At 37.8% G+C, this 15,613-nt stretch overlaps 1 protein-coding gene across 3 annotated transcripts in view; it reads right to left on the bottom strand.

Moving 5' to 3' along the window:
- Window positions 1–10,027, bottom strand: part of LOC115228137 (lambda-crystallin) — a 59,126-nt gene extending 49,099 nt beyond the window's left edge. Inside the window, exon 1 of one of the 3 annotated variants that reach the window (XM_036500275.1) lies at window positions 9,588–10,027. In XM_036500275.1, the coding sequence (XP_036356168.1) occupies window positions 9,588–9,640 (53 nt within the window). In that variant the 5' untranslated portion in view covers window positions 9,641–10,027. Of the gene's footprint in view, window positions 1–9,296; window positions 9,317–9,587 lie in introns of those variants that run through there. The other 2 variants (XM_029798793.2, XM_036500274.1) reach the window with 2 other exon arrangements.
- Between the last annotated feature and the right edge of the window lie 5,586 nt (window positions 10,028–15,613).

Below are 15,613 nucleotides of genomic sequence, written 5' to 3' on the forward strand. Positions count from 1 at the left end.
ATCCCAGACTTCAAGACTACAAACTAGCAAAAGTAGTTCATAGCACTGTTTCCGAATTGACCTCCATATCAGTATGAATGAATGCGGTGGTCTTTAGTATTATTGTGTTTTTTCTGTATGTACATATTTCTATTTTTTATATACTGATACTTGTTCATATTTATACCTTTATATTTATGTTTATTGTTAAGTATTCAATTTTGGTTTTCAGTATATGGTTATGCACTTAGTATGAGTCAATGTACTAAACATATTGTGGTCACTAATAGATTTACATATGTGTGGATGCATGTGTGTGTGTGTGTGTATATATATATATATATATATATATATATATATATATATATATATATATATATTATATTTATTTTTTATATTTATTTATATTTTTTTACATATTCATGCTTGTCTATTTGTGTACATGCATGTGATAGTTTTAAGTATTATTTTATGTTATCTTCTTGTATATTAGATATTATATATGGACTTCAGTACACATTTGTATAGGTGATGTTTGTACTGGTCTGTAAGTATGTAGGAATATATGTGTGTATATATCGATGTATATATGTATGTATGAGTGTTTATATGTAAGTGTATATATGTATGTGTGTATATATATGTATAGGTGTATTGTATGGCAATGTATATGGGTGCATATTGACACATATGTTTTTGCATGTAGTAGGACTTTTACTAGCACTGCTATTTATTTTTTTTCACATTTAACTATGCTGTGTAATTGTTTTGTGATTATTACATGTGTGTGTATTAGTATATACTCCTACATGCTTGAACTGGTTTGTGTATTTTTCTATGTATATATACCCCTTTCATTGATACTAATCGGATTGAACTTCTAATGTTTGCCTTTTGTATCTATCTATTCTTGTTTAATTGTAGGCATACCTATTGGGGTTAATTTTTACAGGCATCCATATATTTATTGAGGCAGAAATGGAGATGTATCAATATACGTGTTTGGATTAGTGTGCTTGTAGGAATAAGTATGCATTGTATATGTATAGCTGGTTTTGTTTATATGATGCATAAATAATGTGAGGCTGTGTTGTCCATCGAATGATTTTGGGTTTAAATTTACTTATATGTGCATGTATGTATAAATGCAAGTCGTGGGTGGAAAATAATTCGGTGGACTTTGTTGTTTATTTACGTATTGCATAATGATATGTAAGCTTGTATTTTCAATCATTTACTTTTTGGTGTTAGTATACCTTGATGTGTATGTATGTATAAATGTAATTTGTAAGTGTAAGATAAGATAATAGATATATAATTATTTTTTTGTTTACTTAACACGTAACCATACGACCGTATGTAAGTTTGCGTCATCAATCGTTTAATTTTTTTGGTTTTAATATACTTTGATGTGTATGTATGTATGAATGCATTTCCATATATGTAACATACCCAATGACTGGTGTAGCAGCATAATAGTCAACTGCTACAAAGGTAAAGGTGACGCCCTAGATACAAATAATTACAGAGGTATCAAGCTGTTGGATCAGGTAATGAAGGTTACGGAGAGGGTCATGGCCCAACTAATAAGAGAGAGAGTTAGTTTAGATGAGATGCAGTTTGGATTCGTGCCAGGGAAAAGCACACTGATGCTATATTCCTGGTAAGACAGCTGCAGGAGAAATATCTAGCCAAAGATAAGCCCCTGTACCTGGCTTTTGTTGACATGGAGAAAGCCTTTGACAGGGTCCCCCGATCCCTTATCTGGTGGTCAATGAGGAAACTAGGGATAGATGAATGGTTAGTGAGAGCTGTGTGAGCCATGTACAGGGACGCTGCTAGTAAGGTGAGGGTTGGCAACGAGTACAGTGAAGAATTCCGGGTAGAGGTAGAGGTCCACCAAGGTTCAGTACTCAGCCCCCTCCTATTTATCGTAGTCCTCTAGGCAATAACGGAGGAATTCAAGACAGGATGCCCCTGGGAGCTCATCTATGCTGATGACCTTGCTCTAATTGCTGAGTCACTATCAGAACTGGAGGAGAAGTTTCAGGTGTGGAAGCAAGGATTAGAATCGAACGGCCTTAGAGTCAACCTAGCTAAAACCAAAATCCTAATAAGTAGGAAGATAGACAAGTCACAAACACATTCAGGTAGATGGCCTTGCTCGATCTGTAAGAAAGGCGTAGGTAGAAACTCTATAAGATGCACCAAGTGTAAGCTATGGACACATAAGAGGTGCAGCAACATCAAGGGAAGGCTAACTAGGAAGATAGTTTTTGTATGTGGCAGATGCTCAGGAGCAATAAACACTGAAAATGTGCAGAGACCAACTTCCGCCACATTCCAGGGAGAAAAACTAGAAGTAGTTGATAGCTTCCGTTACCTAGGTGACCAAGTCAGTAGTAGGGGTGGGTGTGTTGAAAGTGTAACTGCTAGAGTAAGAATAGCTTGGGCAAAGTTCAGAGAGCTCTTACCTCTGCTAGGGACAAAAGGCCTCTCGCTCAGAGTAAAAGGCAGACTGTATGATGCATGTGTACGAACAGCCATGCTACATGTCAGTGAAACATGGGCCGTGACTGCTGAGGATATGCGTAAGCTCGCAAGAAATGAAGCCAGTATGCTCTGATGGATGTGCAATGTCAACATTCATACTCGACAGAGTGTAAGTACCTTGAGAGAGAAGTTGGACCTGAGAAGCATCAGTTGCGGTGTGCAAGAGAGAAGTTTGCGCTGGTATGGCCATGTGGCGAGAATGGACGAAGATAGTTGTGTGAAAAAGTGCCACACCCTAGCTGTTGAAGGAACCTGTGGAAGAGGCAAACCCTGGGATGAGGTGGTGAAGCACGACCTTCGAACTTTAGGTCTCACCCAGGAAATGACTAGAGACCGAGACCTTTGGAAGTATGCTGTGCGTGAGAAGACTCGGCAGGACAAGTGAGACCATAACCTATGGCCTCAGTCCACTTATGCATACCTTTCCTTCTTGGGACACAAAACTCTACTTGTGAAGACCTGTTGAGGCAAGTGAAAATCAAAATCAAAATCAAAATCAAAAATCAAAATCGATTGACCAACATGAATGGAAATTGTAGCTGTGATACCAGTGCTGGTGGTACAAAAGAGAACCATCCGAACGTGGTCGTTGCCAGTGCCGACCCCGACTGGCTTCCGTGCCGGTGGCATGTAAAAAGCACCATCCGATTGTGGTCGTTTGCCAGTCTCACCTGGCCTCCATGCCGGTGGTACGTAAAAAGCACCATCCGATCATATCCGTTTGCCAGCATCGTCTGGTACCTGTGCCGGTGGCACATAAAAAGCACCCACTACACTCATGGAGTGGTTGGCGTTAGGAAGGGCATCCAGCCGTAGAAACATTGCCAGATCAGACTGGGCCTGGTGCAGCCTTCTGGCTTCCCAGAACCCAGTTGCACCGTCCAACCCATGCCAGCATGGAAAGCGGACGCTAAACGATGATGATGATGATGTAAAATAAGATAATAGATATAATTATTATTTTTTATTTTTATTTTGGTTAGTTTTGATAAACTATTATGATCTGTTTAATTAACTTTCTGACCCCATATCGTTTTGAAACAGGCCTAACGGATGCGTTTAAAAGAATTAGCCAATTGGAAATAGATCAAGAGTTTACATGACCGCTCCCTGAACTTTAATATATTTTAAATATTTAATATGCATAGGTTAAATAGCCAATATCTTAAATGACTGCTCCCTAACCCCCAGTATAATTTTAAACATTGTTATATATTTAATATCCATACTTTAACGCAAACCTCGGACTAAATTTAACTTGGACATGGAGTTTAGTTACTACTATTTTTTTTAAAACTAAATTTATTTGATTTTGTGGATATATACTTTAATATCCATACAACAGCAATGTAAACACGGTGAAATTTAATATGCATATAACAGGGACTTATATTTTGTGGAACGGACCTTACCTGGACTCGTAATTCGGACTGAATGTTTTGGATGCTTGAATTTAGCCTATTCGTGTTAGCGGATGCATTATAAGCATTTATGTATTTAGTATTTGGGTACTTTACCAGCAATGTATTGGATAACTGATATCGCATAGTGGGTTACCTTCATAACCACTTTCTTACTTTGTACTATATATATATATATGCATGTATGTATGTATATATGTTTGTCTGTATTTGTCCACCTACAATCACTTGACAACTGATGTTGATGTGTTTGTGTCCCTTAGCAGTTCAGCAAAAGTGACCGATAGAATAAGTACCGGGCTTACAAAATATAAGTACTGGGGTTGATTTGTTTGACTAAAGGTGATGCTCCAGCATGGCCGCAGACAAACGACTGAAACAAATAGCGGAATGATTCCGAGATGGGAGGGGGGTCCGGTTTTCCAAACACCCCCTTTTTTCCGAACAAAAATAAGGGGTTTGTAGCATATTTTTCCACGCAAAAAATTCTGAGTTTTTTTTTCTTAGTGAAAATCATGCAGGTGAAAGTATCAAAATTCACTGAAAATGCTGGGTCGTGTGAATTTTCTGAAACTCCTCTCTCCAACCCCTCGGAAAAATTTTTTCCAACAAAAAAGGTTCATAAGTGCACCCTACCCCACCTCCTCCGTTTTCCACAGAAAAAATGCATTAACTATGATCACAAAAAAACGTTGAAAAAATCAGGACCGGAGGATTTCCAAGGGTGCACCCCAACTCACCCCCTCCGTTTTCCACAGAAGTAATGCATTTGCGGTATAAAAGGAGGTCAACTAAGATGATAATGTAACAAAATTTTTCCCAGTGAAATCGGGGCCAGAAAAGGGAATTTCCGAGGTTCCGTCCCACACCTTCCGTTTTCCATGGACAAAATGCATTTCCTACACATTATGAGGTCAATTAAGACAATTGCAATGAAAAAACGCAGGAGACAGTCCCGGAAAGGAGAATTTCCAAAATCCACCCCACCCCTCCGTTTTCCACAGAAAAAATGCATTTCCAACAGCTTACGAGGTCAATTAAGATGGTTGTACTACACCCTCCCCCATAAAAAAATGCAGGAAAAAAGCTTATTTACTACCAAAATCGGTTAATATAAAGATCTTAAACTGTTAACAAAAGCAAAAAAGACCCAGCCTGCTGAGTGTTAACAACTGTGTAGAAAACGAATATGACAAAAAAAATTTGTGCAAACGCACCCAAGGGAGAGAACTTTCGGAAAATTCACAAGATCCAATATTTCAGTCATAACTTTCGGGAAAATGGATATTGATTTTTTTTTTTTTTTAACAGAATCCCACGTTTTTGGTTATGGAGGATCCAATTCCCCAAAAAATTTCAAAAATCGCATTTTCAGAAGTGAAAATTGAAGTGGGGTGGACCCACTTCAATTTTCACTTTTTCCAGAAATTTTTTTTTTTTTTTTTTTTTTGCAAAATACGTAGATTAGGATTCTGAAAAATAATTGTTTGTAAAATTTCAAATTTTCAACAAAAATATATATATATATTATTGTCCCCTAATGAGTTTTTGTTCCATTTTTATATTTATATATATACATATAGCGACATACGTACTTGTGCTCACCTTATAATAGGTATCTAAATTTTGTACAACTCTTACTCTATCTTTTAGTACCCCTCTTACTTTCTTCCTTTTTTTCTTTTTCTTGCACCTCTTCTCTCTCACATTTCTTGGCCCTCTCTTTAACTCCCACTATTTCCCACTTGTTTATCTCCCCTGTACCTTTCTCTTTATCTGATTATTTTCTAATCCTTCAATCCCGCTGCCCTCTATGTATCTCTCCTCCTTCCACATGACTGGTGTCTGGCCATCCATGATCTTTCTTTCTTGGCCTGACTGCCGACTGCCAACACCTCTTATGTCCATCTGCTATGTTCCTGCAGGGTTTCACTTCATACACACCAGCTCAATTGGATCCATTCTCAGTTGAAAGACACCTGTTGTTTTTTTCTTGTTTGTATTCATAATTGTAAACCATGTTTTCTGTTTTTTGTCTTTGTTGCTATACACATTTGCTAACTTTCTTACAAAGGAGTCTAATGCTCTTACCTTAGACTTTTTTTGAGGGCAACCAGATCGAACCGTATCAAGTGTAACTGCCAGAAACGGTTGTGACTTCTGGTACTTGACTGAGGAAAGGCCACAAATGACCCATATTTTTTGCCTGTTCTTCTAATGTTGTTTCTCTTGTCTGCCTGTGTATCGACTATCTGTCTGAATGTTTTATTGCATTTTTGTTCCGTATATATATTTATATATACAAATAGCAGCATACATACACACTTGTGTTCACCTTATAATAGGTATCTAAATTTTGTACAACTCTTACTATATCTTTTAGTCCCCCTCTTACTTTCTTACTTTTTTTTCTTTTTCTCACTCCCCCCTCTCTCTCACATTTCTTGGCCCTCTCTTTAACTCCCACTATTTCCCACTCGTTTATCTCCCCTGTACCTTTCTCTTTGTCTCTGATTTTTTCTAATCCTTCAATCCTGCTGTCCCCTATACATCTCTCCTCCTTCCACATGACCAGTGTCCAGCCAGCCATGATGATCTTTCTTTCTTGGCCTGACTGCTGACCGCCAACACTTCTTATATCCACTTCCTATGTTCCTGCCTTTAGGCTTTCACTTCATACATGCCAACTCAATTGGATCCATTCTCAGTTGAAAGACACCTGCTGTTATTTTCTTGTTGTTTGTATTTGCAATTGTGTACCATGCTTTCCGTTTTTTGTCTTTGTTGCTGTAAACATTCACTAGCTTTCTTACAAAGGGGTCTAATGCTCTTAGCTTAGACTTTTTGGGGGGCAACCAGATCGCACCATCTCAAGTGTAACTGCCAGAAACGGTTGTGACTTCTGGTACTTGACTGAGGAAAGAAGGCCACGAATGACCCATATTCTTTTGCTTATCCTTCTAATTGTTGTTTCTCTTGTGCGTCTTTGTATTATCTATCTGTCCGATTGTTTTATTGTCCTCTATTGCGTTTTTGTTCCATTTTTATATTTAAATATATATGTGGTGGATCTTGCATGCATGAAGTGGATTCGATCCATCATATCCAAATTTAAATTAACACTGCAACAGAACTTTTCCCACAGTGGAACAATGGCCTTTCTCTGACAGCAGTTTTACATTTTCCAGATGCCTTTAGCTAGGCTGAAATAATGTCTTCACCACTTGACCCTTTCTAACCTCTTCTACTCCACCAAAAGCTAGAATAGAGATAACAAGACCACCAACTAAATCTAGTGTTCTCAATGATATATCTATCCTTCTGGATAGTTATATAAGCCAGCACAACCCAAGCAAAAATCAGTTTGTCACAGTCGTGACGACTTAACGGAGTTAGTCACAATCGGTGACAACTCAACAAGGTCTGGCTGACCAACCTTGGTCAGAGGGAGAAAGCAACTGTGAGACAACATCCTACAATTCATTCTAGCTCTAATTCTGTCCCTTACAACATCATTCTATCTCTCTCTGTAATTACTACTACTAAACAATGAAAACTTCATGCATTGTTCATCTTACAACTTGCTGTCCTAACAACAACTTTTTATCATTGCATCTGCTGACCTGCACTTTGTAAGAAACGACCACAATCGGATGGTGCTTAATATTGAGTAACTAATCAATTTCTACCGTTACATATATATATATATATATATATATATATATATATATATATATATACCCCCAACACTCTTCCCTCCCAATTCTACAGCCTTGGCCTTCAGGCAGGCTATCCACATGCTAGAAATGACAGCCAAATCTCACAAAACTGCGATAATATAATGAACACTTATTAGACTGATTTTTTTTTTGTTTTCGCTTTAGTGACCGAGTGCTGCCGTGATCCTTTTACTGTTTCACAATAACGCATGCAGAAACAGACAAAACACCCGTTCATTTACACTTTTAGACAGTGAGATGGAGGGGAGGGGGATTTGTTTCGGAGTTTTCCATGAAAAATTTGAAATTAAAATTTTAATTTGTGTTTATTTTTTCCATATTCTTCATCTCCGTATTTTCCCACGTAGATTGATTGAAAAAAAAATTCGAAAAATGTTTTTTAAAATATTTTAATTTCACGTGAATTACTTTGTCATACTACTGCGGGAAATTACTCTGAAACAAATATTTGCAGAAAGGTGAGTAGATTGATTACATATTTTTTTCATTATGCTATCGCAGTTTTGTGAGATTTTGGCTGTCATTTCTAGCATGTGGATAGCCTGCTTGAAGGCCAAGGCCCGAGAATTGAAATTTTGAAAATGCGATTTATTATTATTTTTTTTTTTGAGAATCAGATCCTCCATAACCAAAAACGTGGGATTCCGTAAAAAAAAATCTATATATATATATATATCCATTTTCCTGAAAGTTATGATGGAAAAATCGGATCTTGTGAATTTTCCGAAAGTTCTCTCCCCACCCCTCAGGTTCGTTTGCGCAAATTTTTTTTTTGTCATATTCGTTTTCTACACAGTTGTTAAGACCCAGCAGACTGGGTTTATTTGTTTTTGTTAATGGGTGAAGATAGGTCAAACTAAAGGGTCTGAGCCGGGCATTAAAAAACAAACAAAAAACAAAACACGGAATCAAGTCTGGTGCGAAACTATAAATTTACTCAAATCTTTACATACGCTCTACAGGATTTAAGCGATTATTTGTTGAAAGCTTCGTCAAAAAGTATCCATTTTCTGGAAGTTAAGAGGCAACAAGGTCGAGGGGTATATATTTGTGGTTATGCCTAAAATCTTAATTTTTATGACACCATATGTACACAAACCAACACAGCGGTATATAAACGGAAACAAAGAATATTTCGTAGTTTCCGTTATCTTCCCGATAGATTCAACGTGCTAAGACTTACATGCACAACTTACTGGAGTTATTTATTTTGTACACATTACTATCAGCGGTAATGTATTCGTATTCAACAAGAAGATGCAGCTTCTGCACTACTTGTCAACAGCATATAGTGTTAAAGATTTTCATACGTTGCAAAATGATATCCATCAAAAGAGCAAACTTCACCACCACCACCCTTTTTTTTCTGATTCGTGGTTTTAAAATACGGACAGTCCGAATCTACCATTCGTTTCTCTTTATAAGCTCCAATTTTTTAAATACTTCAAAATCAAAAATGCGGGCGGAGGTAAAGAATACGTACACCACCAGTTTTCGGCGTAACAAAAACCCTAACCACTACGTGCACGTATTCTTTACTCTTGCCAATATGCGTAAATTCGTAAACATAAAAAAGTTATGAGGAGTTTTAGCACATGCTTACATCATAATACCGCCAAATCGTCAATTTCCATAAATACTTTCTTCTTCCAATCCTTACGTATAAAATAAGCGACAGTCATCTCGGGAAATCATGCTCGGGGGCTGGTGCGATTCTGCATTATCCCCGTTGCTAGTATCTTTAGAATTTATCACTCAAACCAAATGTAACTAAATGGTAATGTTGTCCGGCAACATTTTGTCGTTTGAGTCCGCAACGTTAGGGTACGTAAAGAAGAAATGTTTATATTGATAGTAAAGATGTTAATGAGATTATTTTAATCCATGAACTTACCTCCCTATAATAGCGACCTTCTCTTCTTTAAGCTGTGTCTTTTCAGAAGCCATCACGAAGAAACTTAGCAATTATTAAACAATGTGATTAACTACTATGAAAATGCTATTTAGTAAATTTTAACAGTGACAACTAAAAATATCTCAATATACTCCAAGCAAAATAACCCTCGAATGGATGTTCTTAATATCCCGCTACACAATAAAATGTAATGTACTTTTTATGCGAGATAATTCATTCATCCACTATAGTTTGTGTTTTTAATGTATTGTTATCTGATTTCCGACTTTAGTCGTTCTCTCGCGTCCCAGTTATCTATTACCTTTCCCTCTTATCTGTTCTTGAAACGTTTACTTGGTAAACTTGTAGAACACGTACGTAATGAAAATCCGTCCAGTATGAAACGGAAGTGACATAGAGAATGGAAGCGTGTTAGCAGCCGATACACAGTATTTAATTCTTAATATTGTTACTAATATATTTAATTATTAATATTGTTATTAATATGATGGCTACTAAAATTAATTAAAATTACCTAATTCACTGTTTTAACGTATATTTTATAAACACAACACCAAAGCCTAACTTACAATTGTTGCAATTTGTAAATCAAATAATTCACCATGTGTAACATATTTGGTCATGATTAGCTGGCAAATATTCTCTACGTTACTTCTCTTCCATTCAGTACCAGGGGTCATGGTTGGCATAGTCAACTTTTCATTTACTTTTATTTTATACTTATTTCAGTCATTGGACTGCAGTCATGTTAGACACCTCCTTGAAGGATTTAGTCGAACAAATCAAGTCGAGTACTTACTTTTAAAGTCTGGTACTTATTCTATCATTCTTTTTTTTTGTTGTTGTTGTTGAATTGCTAACTTACAGGGATATAAATAAAACATAATGGAGGATACAAAAACACTTGCACACACTGTGGAGGAAGGGAGAGGTGGGAAGGGATTGGAAGGAGGAGAGTATGTGAGCAAGATTAGAAGGTTGGCAGGCTTAGCAAGGTTTACTGGAGCAGCGATGGAGTGGGTGGTGAAGCTGGCTTTTGTGACCAGAAAGTGGAGATACCATAGGCACAATTGAAGATGAGGGCTTCCATGCTGAATTTGGCGAAAGATGAACTGTGAAGTACTATTAGACAGAAGACACCCCACCCCCACTGCACTGAGAAACAGGGTGAGTTGTTATGAGCTCACCCTGAAAGGAGAAGCTAGGTTTGAGTTCAAGAGAGAGGTGAACAGATGGATAGAGGAGGGCATTTTGATACCATGGAGAGAAGATGCAGTGTACTGCTGTTGATGGCTGTAGTTCAGCCAACAAAGAATAAAGTTCAACCAGTGCTGGACTTCAGGGAATTGATGAGCACATGTCTTATCATATTGGTGGTGAGGCAGTGGATGTGTGGAGGTGAGTGAGGGCAGCGACTATGATTGTTAACTTCAAGTCAGTTTGTTTGCAGCTCCACATGTCAGAGAAGTTGTGGAGGTACCATCTAGTGAGGTACAGGGGCAGAACATACTGTCTAACTTGACTGAGTTCAGCACCAAATATCATGATAAAGGTCCTCAAGGTGGTTTTGGGAAAAGTAGCCAAAATGGAGCAGGCTACCAATTCATATATTGATGACATCCTGGTAGATGAGAGTGTGGCATTGGCGGAGGAAATTGTGAATCATTTTAATTGGTTTGGATTGACAGCAAAAAAAAAAAACAGAGGCTATAGAAGGGGGTATAGTGCTGGGGTTCAGGCTCAAAAGATATAAAATGGGTAAGCTTGTGTTTCACAGAGGAAATGAGATCCCAAACCTAAATCAGGATATGAATAGGTGAGGACTATTCTCAATGTGTGAGAAGCTGGGGGATCACTAACCTATTACAGGATCACTCCAAAAAGCATGTAGCTACATCAAAAGGCAAACAGAGGGAGTGAACTGAGGTGATAAAGTGGGAGAGAAGACAATTGCAATGATGCAGGATGCCTTGGAGAGAGAGTGCGAGTTGAAGACAGCCTCTTTCTTAAAGTATGTTCTGACCCTGTACCTCACTAGATGGTACCTCCACAACTTCTCTGTGGTGAAGTCAAGTCATGTGCTGGGTGTGGTTGTAGTGTAGGTGTCCTTGCTGGCAAGTGGTTGGGAGAGCTTACACATGGTTACAACTGTGAGGTCTGGCTAGTTTACTGGTAAGGATTGTCGCAGATTGCAACTCAAAGTAAGAGCAACTTTATTTCATGCCTTACAACAGCAACACACACACATCATCATCATCATCATTTAACATTCGTTGTCCATGCCAGCATGATTTGGATGGTTTGACTGCGCTGGCATGCTGGAAGGCTGCACCAGATTCTAGTCTGATTTGGCATGGTTTTCTATGGCTGGATGCCCTTCCTAATGCCAACCACTCCAAGAGTATAATGGGTGCTTTTACGTGCCATCGGTACAGGTGCCCTTTGCATGATACCAGGGTGTGTTTACGTGCCACTGGCACAGGTGCCAATATGTGTGACACCAGTATCTGCCATGATTGTGATATTGCTCAGCTTGATGGGTCTTCCCAAGTGTGACATAATGCCAAATCTCTTGGTCATTGTCTCCGTGAGGCCCAACACTCAAAAGGAACTCAGCCACTTTGCCTCTGTCAGGCCCAACATTCAAAAGATGTTCTTTATGTGCCACTAGCATGGGTCCACTTGGCCTGATGGATCCTCTAAAGCACAGAACATTGTCAAAGGTTTCAGTCACCAGTCATTGCCCCTGTGAGGCTCAAAGTTCGAAAATCATGCTTCACCATCTCATCCCATGTCTTCCACAGTCTGCCTCTACCACAGGTACCCTCCATAGTTAAAGATTGGCACTTCTTTACACAATTGTCCTCATCCATACACTTCACATGACCATACCAGTGCAGTTATCTCTCTTGCATACCACATCTAATTCCTCTTATGACCAACTTTTCTCTCAAGATGCTTACACTCTGTCAAACATGCACACTGACATTGCACATCCAGCGAAGCATACTAGCTTCATTTCTCTCAAGCCTACACATAGCACATGTTTCACTGCCATGCAGCATAGCAGTTCACACACAGGCATCAAACAATCTGCCTTTCACTCTGACAGAGAAGCCCTCTGTTGCCAGCGGGGGTAGGAGCTCTCTGAACTTTGCCCAGTCTAATCTTACTCTCACAGCTACACTCTCGGAGCATCCACCTCCACTACTAACTTGGTCACCTAGATAATAGAAGCTATCTACTACCTCTGGCTTGCACCCCCCCCCCTGGCAGTTGATGGAGTCTATTTTCTGTCTATTTTCAGCGTTTATTGTACCTGTGCACCTTCCACATACAAAAGTTAGTTTCCCTGTTAACCTTCCTTTGATGTTGCTGCACCTTTCATGTATCCAAAGCTTACACTGGGTGCATCATATGGAGTATCTACCCACACCTTTTCTACAGATTAAGCAGGGCCATTTACCTGAAGTGATTTGTGATTTGTCTGCCTTCCTACTTACTAAGACTTTCATTTTCGCTAGCTTCTCCTTGGCTAGATATACCTGTCTCCTAGCTTCCCTTCTGGCTATCTGATACAGTTCCCTGCTACCTGCACTCTTCCAGGCCTATTTCTTTGCTCTAATGGCCCTGTCTACAGTATTGTTCCACCACCACATTACCCTAAGTCTGGAAGGGATTTTGCACCAGCTACAGATTTGGTCTGTGACACTCTGCAAGCTGTCTTGCAGAAATTCCCAGTTGCCCTCTATGTCAAAAGTTTGTAGCTCCCCTCCCTCTCATCAAATTTCTCAATTAGGATGTCCCTAAATCTCTGACCATATGAAGGGTCCTTAAGCTTCCAAATCCTTCTTTTCCAGGTTGGTCTGCTTCTTGGCATCCTTCTGGCCTGGAGTCTAGAGTTACTAATGACTAGTCTATGTTGGGGGGGGGGGGCACATTCTTCACCAGGGAAGGTTTTTGTATCTCAGAGCAACCATGCATCCTGCTTCCTGGTGAGAATGAAATCGATCTGGCTAGCAGAGTCACCTGATTGATAGGTTATCAGGTGGCTGGCTGGCTTCCTGAAGTTGGTGTTGCAGATCAGTAGGTTATTTGCATCACAGAACTCCAGTAACTTTGTTCTCTCTTTGTTATGGGAACCAATTCCATGAACACCATGGAAGATATCCATGTTGTTTGTGATGTCCTCTTTGATCCTTTACAGTTTGAAACTCTCTCCACAGGTGTAGTTTTTTCTGTGAATTATGAAAATTGCAAACTACTTTTTAATATTTTTTATTTGTTTTTTGAGGGATGGACATTTTGTAATTGATACCATCTGTATTTAGGTTTAGTGTTTGGACTTCATCACAAAAATTTCAATGTAAATGTTAATTTCTGTTTCCATGAAATATTTTGTAATGTTTTTTATAATTAATTTATGAAAAAATAAGTTGTTTTAATTTTCACAACTTTGCTACTGCATGCTATGGAAAGTACTTTGAGAAAATGGATGAATCTGATGTAGATATCTTCTAATGTAGATATTTTCAATAAAATTAGAACAAGTGTGTCAAACAAATAACATCCCATTCTTTACTTTCTTCAACCTCAAAACTTATCAAATAAATAAATGTTTCTGTTGCTCAGTGGAATGTTATGTGCATTTTGTATGAGAGATCAATCACTCATCCTTTCTGGTTAGTATTTTTATTGTTTTTTTTTAATCTATCTCTAGTTTTCATTTCCTATTATCTCTTCCAAGGAGATATTTATCTCTCTAGCTTTATCTCTGACTCATTCTTCTTACCTATTTCTTTTTCTCTAATTTGAAAGAAACTAATTAATAGAAACAATGAAGAAAAGATAAAAGAAATGTAAAGTACAATATAGATAAAATTAACATACATAAGTAATTCAAACATTTGATGCTTTACATGATAATATTGCATATAGGTAGTATTGAATGTGTAGTCTTATAAGACAACATTTCTGAAAGCTACAATTTTTATTATACACTTGTCACTTTTTCTACCTTAAGAGTTGTTATCTACTATATTTCACTCTTGGTAAAGAACTAAACAATCCTAACTATGGAATGGATGACATACTCTTATTATTGTATAACTGTACAGTTATTGTAGTTAAGCTTTAACAGATCTTAATATGCTGTATTTCATTCTCATTTTCATACGGGAAAAAAGTTCATATAGCTAGGGTGAATCCCTAGTCCCAATGGATGAAGCATAGTAGCTACCCCACTGACCTGTGGATTTTAGAAAATATATCAGCAATATATAGCTGTATGGTAAAAAAAAAAGGTCACTTCGTAATAATATGATTCTGGATTTGTTTTCTCTGCATTGTATCTTGGGCAAATGTCTTTTATTATAAGTTCAAGTGACATTTGGTAGACACACACACATACAAAATGGACTTCATAACAGAAGAAAGGATGAATAGGCAGACAACAGGTGTCATGATATGTTTAAACTTATACAACAAATAGAGAAAAACAAATACAAGTCCTCGTTTTGGCACTTTAAATTACCAGAAAATAATACTGCAGAAAATAATTTACTGCAGTGGCTTTTGCCGGTGTTTGCTAAATTTTTCTTGAGAACATTTCTTAGTGGTCAGAACATTTCTTAGTGGTAAGACCATAGTAGATCTACTTCTAGCATAAGGGTTGTCCACATAGTGGTCATCCATCTCATATGTCTATAATACAATTTACTGAACCATCAGACTTTAATATGCTAGACCACTGGTTTTAAATTGATGTTAATTAAATTAATATCCAATTTCTCACCCTCATTTTAAATTTAAATTAATATGTTCTCTAACCAGCAAAAGCCACTGCAGTAAATTATATTCTGCAGTATTATTTTCCAGTAATTTAGCATGCCAAAACGAGGACTTTTGAAAAATAACTGCAAGTGTAATAGGTAGAACTATATACAGGTCTGGCCTTGTGTGGATGTCCCTTTATATAGTTCTGCAAATTATATTTGTATGGACGT

This window comes from Octopus sinensis, linkage group LG2 (genome assembly GCF_006345805.1).
Source record: "Octopus sinensis linkage group LG2, ASM634580v1, whole genome shotgun sequence".
NCBI lineage: Eukaryota > Metazoa > Mollusca > Cephalopoda > Octopoda > Octopodidae > Octopus > Octopus sinensis.